The sequence below is a fragment of the Melanotaenia boesemani genome, chromosome 16, assembly GCF_017639745.1.
Source record: "Melanotaenia boesemani isolate fMelBoe1 chromosome 16, fMelBoe1.pri, whole genome shotgun sequence".
NCBI classification, from domain to species: Eukaryota; Metazoa; Chordata; class Actinopteri; order Atheriniformes; family Melanotaeniidae; genus Melanotaenia; species Melanotaenia boesemani.
In genome coordinates this window covers 606,120-612,119 of record NC_055697.1, presented here as the reverse complement: position 1 = coordinate 612,119, position 6,000 = coordinate 606,120, and the positions used below count along the sequence as shown (strand labels likewise).

Sequence of the window (6,000 nt, the reverse complement as noted above, 5' to 3'; positions counted from 1 at the left end):
AACACCACCAGCTGCCAAGACAGAACATCATCATATGGTAGTAACAGCACCATGGTGTGAGCTAATCACACTGAAGAGAGGCGCCACTGAAACAGACTGATGTCAGGTGAGCACTGGGACTCGTGCACTGCACAAGTCAGGCAAGCCGGGCTTTCCAGAACCACTGCACAGCTGTGTCTCAGAACCTGCTGATTCAATCAGAGAGCTGCTGAACACAGTGATGCGTTTGTTTGCCACCGTCTCTCCAGGACGGGTCACCTGCTTCCCGTTTGCTCCAGTGAGACGCTGCACTTCACAGGGTGTGCAGAGTAGTTGGACTGCTGTGGTGGATGCTGTGAAGACCGGCTGTGTATGGAACTTATCTGTTTTCAGTCATTCTTTGGTCAAATTAAACTGCGTGTTGTTTCCAGTGGAATTTTGTATCTGATAAAATGAGGTTTCCTCTTTAAAATGTCCAGAAATGTCCTGTGAAGCAGAATTATTTACCAAAAATGATGTTCAAATTCATGGATAATACAGTGGAACAAGGGAAGACAACTTTAGATAAACTTGAACAAAGAAACCTTAGTAGTCCGTGTTCTTTCAGTGGGGGTGGAAACAAAATATAAAAGCTGTTCAATGATACCCAGTTCCAGTGATGTTTCAGCTGATGGAGTCTTTCGCAGTGTCTGGAGCTGTCTCCATGTCACCCAGCAGGCCGGCTGAAATGGAAATATGGATCCCACATGACAACAGCACCTCCAAGATTCCCACATTCTTTTCCTCTCTGCATACAAGCTGTTGTCTTACATTATCAAAAAGGATTAAAAAAAAATGTATTCTGAGAGATCCTCAAGCATTCTCACGATAAATTTCTCATATTAAATGTTTTCTTGTCCCAAACTGCAAAAATTCACATCCATAGTGACAAGCTTTTGATGACTGAGGGCTAACAGCACCTACCACTCTGGACTGGAATGTTGCAGCATGAAAGCCACTCACACTCAGTGGTCTCTTTCAAAACAAACAAACAAACAAAAACACAGAAAACAGTGGAAATCAAATGAGCGTGAGATCACTGTCAGTGTTCTGTTTAGGGGACAGAGAAAGAAAGGAGTACACAGTCTTTTCATAGATACACAAAGATGAACGGTAAATCCGGAAAGTGACCTCTGAGTGGACCAACACAGAACTGGGGTTCTGTGGTTCAGGGATACCGAAGCTGATTGCACCGAAAATCCACACAGTCTTGACAGAGCTGGACATCATGGCTGTCTGGATCATTGAAGCTGTGCTGGAGGCAGCGTGCTCTCCTTCAGTATGCTTCTCAGGGGGAGAAGGTTGCCATCTCCAGGGAAATGCGCTGCCATAGCTCCTTGGTCTGCTTCCCTCTCTTCAGATTCTGCAGGACGTCATTAAACTGCATCATGCCCACAGGCGTCAGGCAGAAAGCACCTCGAGCACTGCGGATAATGTTGACAAAGTCATCGTAGTCAGCAGGCGTCAGGTGGATTAGCCGATGGTGGATGTACTGTAGAAAGGGAACAATATATGAGTGAACATCCAGCTCACACCACACAACAGAGCTCATGCACGTCCAAGATCAACTGATAAGTGTTTAAATCTTTATCATCTCCATGAAGATTGACTCCTTAACGCAGTGTCTTGAATTTCCACCAAACTGTTTCCATTATGGAAGATAGATTGGTTGGGGCATACTCAATATGTATCTGGAAACCTTTTGCAAGCACATGTTTTTTACCATGACTAGTTATAGTGGGGACTCAACTCAGCACTGCCCACTAGTGGAGGAAGTGACTTAACCATGGCAATGCAAATGACGCATGGAAGTATGAGGACGGCAACGTATGATGTTAGAAATAGACGTCACTATTTACATACATAAGGGAGCATGAATGGGAATTAACAGTTTTGAAATGCGGGAAACATGGTTGGAAGTTGTAATAAGATTAAAATTAGGGCTGTCAAAAATAACGCGTTAACAGCTGTAACTAATAAATATAATTACATGCATTAAAGTTTTTAACACAATTAACACATTCGCAGCATGAAAAGCCACATAAATCCATTTTTCTGTTATGGTGGGACGAGGAAAAACATGATGAAAAAAATGAGCCGGGTGGCTCTATGGATGGACTTGAGAATAATTGCAGCATTAATGGAGCAACCCATGAATGTCGCCTCCATGGAGAATGGGGAGTTTTAACACACACTCTTTCCTGGTGAGAGGCTTCCACACCCGCACTTTTCCCACATTCTTTTGTGTCTGCTTTAGAGGCTGGTAGTCTGGTAGTCTCTGGTAGTCTGGTAGTCTCTGGTAGTCTCTGGTAGTCTCTGGTAGTCTCGGTTTGTGCAGTGACGGCTGTCAGTGATCAGCTGATCAGCTTTTTTCACTTGAGTTTGGTTTTTGTTCAGCTGAGAAGGAGGAAACTAGCTGTTCATTGTTCACACTGCCACAAAGTCTTGTTGTTGGCAGGACCTTCTCTAACACAGTAGCTGCTGGTGGTAGGCAGGGTTTATACTTCAGCTATGCAGGGGCGGATCTAGAAAATTTCTGATGGGAGGCCAGGAGCACTGACCAGGAAAACAGGGGTAGAGATGAGACCTTTTTTTAAGGTCTAGATTTTTATGAAATATTATCACAATTAAAGTGATCATCTAGAAAAACTAGTAAAACAAGCAGCCAATGATGTATTTTACCAGCAGGTGTTTGCTTTGGGTGATACTGCTGTAGGACTTTTATCACTGCTGCACAAACACACACTTCAATGATAAAAGAAAAAGCAGTTTTTATCCAGATCAACAGTTTTATCAGAGTTTCTTCATCAGTGTTGTCTGTTTAACTTCAGTCGTTATTCAGAAATTATCACCATGGAGACGGTTGGTGAGATGATGCTGGATGAATCCTGAATTATGATCTAGAACATGGTGGAGATGATGCAGAACAACATATAGAAGCACATTACATGCTGCATTTACTGACTATCGGACATCTGACATTTACCCAAGTGAAGGGCAATTAACAGTAAATATTTGTAGCATCGGCGCGTTCTGTTTTTCAACAGTAAAAATGGGCTAATTTCAGGCATTTAAAAACTTGTGAATGGTGATTAATCATGATTAATTTGTAAGCTGTGATTAATCATGATTAACGTGAAAGCTGTGATTAATCTGATTAAAGATTTTAATAATTTGACAGCTCTAATAAAAATATTTACCAGTTTATTGTGTTTTTACAAATACATAATAATAAAATTGAGGTAAACTCCATGTGACAAATTTTTTTTAAGCTATTTAAATATTTTGGTTATAGATCCAGTTAAATGTAAACAATGCAGAATTTAGAAGATTTTCAGTAGAAGTTTCTTTAGGAAATGCCACTCTTGTTTCTTTCTGTAATGAATGTTGACTTCATGTTCTGAAAGAAGCCTTGTTTCATATTGGGTTAGAGTTTACTATGTATATACATTTATACATTATATATTTATTTATTTGTATATTATCCATAAATTACATACCATGACATTCAATAGTTAATATTTATAAAAGTTGGTCTAATAGTCAGGACACTGAAAATAGTTTTTCTTTTTAATAGTTTGAAACAGAAAAATTCTATTTTATCATCTTTTTCATTGCTTGTTCCTCGCTTGGTGTTGCAAACTTGCATCGTACCCTAATTTCTATCTTTTATTTTCTTTTGTGCGAGGGTCAAATTAACAATCTCAACGTATTTTAACATCTGTCTGAAGGCAAAAACACAATTTATTTTTTAATAAACTTGCATACAAATGTAGTTGTTAAGGGTTGAAATACAGACTGGATGGAACAGCTCTAGTTGGAAAGACTCAAAGTGTTTAGATGGAGTCATCTGGTTTTCTCAGCTGTTTCTAGGCCACCACTGCCCTATTATTAAAAACCAAACAAAAGGGAAACAAGGAGACTGTGTTGTTCATCTATCCATCCATCCATCCATCCATCTCTTAGGCAGAGCTTGACCACTCTCCAAAGGAAACTCATATGAGGAGCTTATATCTGCAATCTTTTTCTTTCCATCACTACAAAGTGAGGATGGAAACGTATATAGACCAGTAAGTCCAGAGCTTTGCCTTTTGACTCAGCTCTCCTTTCCATAACAGACCAGAACAGCTCCTTCATTACTGCTGACAAAGTCTCAATCTGTTGGTCACCCTCACACTGTCCTACTATCATTTGCAAACAAGATCCCCAGATACTTGAACTCCTGCACCTGACGCAAATACTCCTTCCCAACCCGGAGGGCGTGCTCCACCCCTTTGCAGTTGAGAACCACGCCTCACATAAGTCAGATGTCACAATGTGAATTAGAAGGAAACTTTATAGAGTGGATCAAATGATTTAATCCTGCTTCATCCTTTCTTATCCCCACCGGTTGCTAGAAAAAAATAGTTATTTATGAATATTAGTGTATAGATGTATGTGGTTTAAAATCTATGGCAGCTAAAGCTAGATTTATAGTCGTGTGGCGTGTGGTGAGGCCGGTGTAGCCGACGCTGGAGTGTAAGTTTACAGCTCCAAAAATCCGGAACCACGTCATCACAAACCAACCAATCACAAGGCCGTGCATCCATGCTGTTAGCAGGTGTGCACGTCGGGTGTGGCAGAGGTGCGTGTCAAGCCTCCGCAGACCTATGCAGAGCATATGATTGCATAGTCGCATGAGTATAAAGACACCACTGGTTTCTGCCCACGATGGAGTGAGAGCGCTGCACCTGCAGGTAGGCCTGTTGACAGCGCTGAACGAGCTGGTGGAAAGCAGGCGTTCTGAGGTGGGCGTGGATGTGAGCGGGGTTCAGCCTCTGCAGAGCCTCCATGATGATCTCCTGCAGGACGAAAGGGCTGAGGACTCCCTTTGCTGCTCCAACGCAGAACTGGTACACATAGTTTACTCCTGATGGGAAGAAAAGACAGAGAAGAGGAAGAGGAAGAAGAGGCAATGGTTAAAGAAGCTGATGGTTCATTTTAGTTCAATTTATTCCCAAATTCACAGTAGAATAGATCCCCAAGCACTTCACAGATGAAGCTCAAGTAAACTCTAAATACATGTTCCAGTTCTCATTGTGTTCACACTTAATATCAGACTTTATTTAAAATAATTCACTGCCAGCAACTAATCTCTAATTTTTTTTCCAGAATGTCTACAGTATTAAAAGGGTCAGAAGAGGAATCAGAATCAGAAGGAATCTGTGTGCATGGGACAAGGCTGGATGCTGGTGATCTTCTGCATTAAAAGCAGACATGATTCTCTACTGGAAACCACTGCATGGACTCAGGAAGACTTCCAGAAACCACTGTCTGTGAACACAGTTCACCCTGAAATGTACAGGTGTTCGTCATAAAATTAGAATATCATGAAAGAGTTGATTTCAGTAATTCAATTCAAAAAGTGAAACTTGTATAATGTAGACATTCATTCCTCACAGACTTACTTAAGACGGATACAAAACAAGGATTTCTAGAAATGTTGGTCAACTGAAAAGTATGAACATGTAAAGTATGAACATGGAAAGTATGAACATGGAAAGTATCAGCATGGAAAGTATCAGCATGGAAAGTATGAGCATGGAAAGTATGAGCATGGAAAGTATCAGCATGGAAAGTATGAGCATGGAAAGTATGAACATGGAAAGTATCAGCATGGAAAGTATCAGCATGGAAAGTATGAGCATGGAAAGTATGAACATGGAAAGTATCAGCATGGAAAGTATGAACATGGAAAGTATGAGCATGGAAAGTATGAGCATGGAAAGTATCAGCATGGAAAGTATGAACATGGAAAGTATGAGCATGGAAAGTATGAACATGGAAAGTATGAACATGGAAAGTATGAACATGGAAAGTATGAGCATGGAAAGTATGAACATGGAAAGTATGAACATGGAAAGTATGAGCATGGAAAGTATCAGCATGGAAAGTATGAGCATGGAAAGTATGAGCATGGAAAGTATCAGCATGGAAAGTATC

The 6,000-nt window shown here is 40.7% G+C and overlaps 1 protein-coding gene across 1 annotated transcript in view; it reads right to left on the bottom strand.

The window, feature by feature from the left end:
• Positions 1–241: 241 nt before the first annotated feature.
• The window catches only part of zswim8 (zinc finger, SWIM-type containing 8), an 87,540-nt gene continuing 81,781 nt past the window's right edge, over positions 242–6,000 (bottom strand). Inside the window, 2 exon segments of the mRNA XM_042009651.1 lie at positions 242–1,510; positions 4,749–4,927. Of these exon segments, the coding sequence (XP_041865585.1) occupies positions 1,307–1,510; positions 4,749–4,927 (383 nt within the window). The 3' untranslated portion in view covers positions 242–1,306.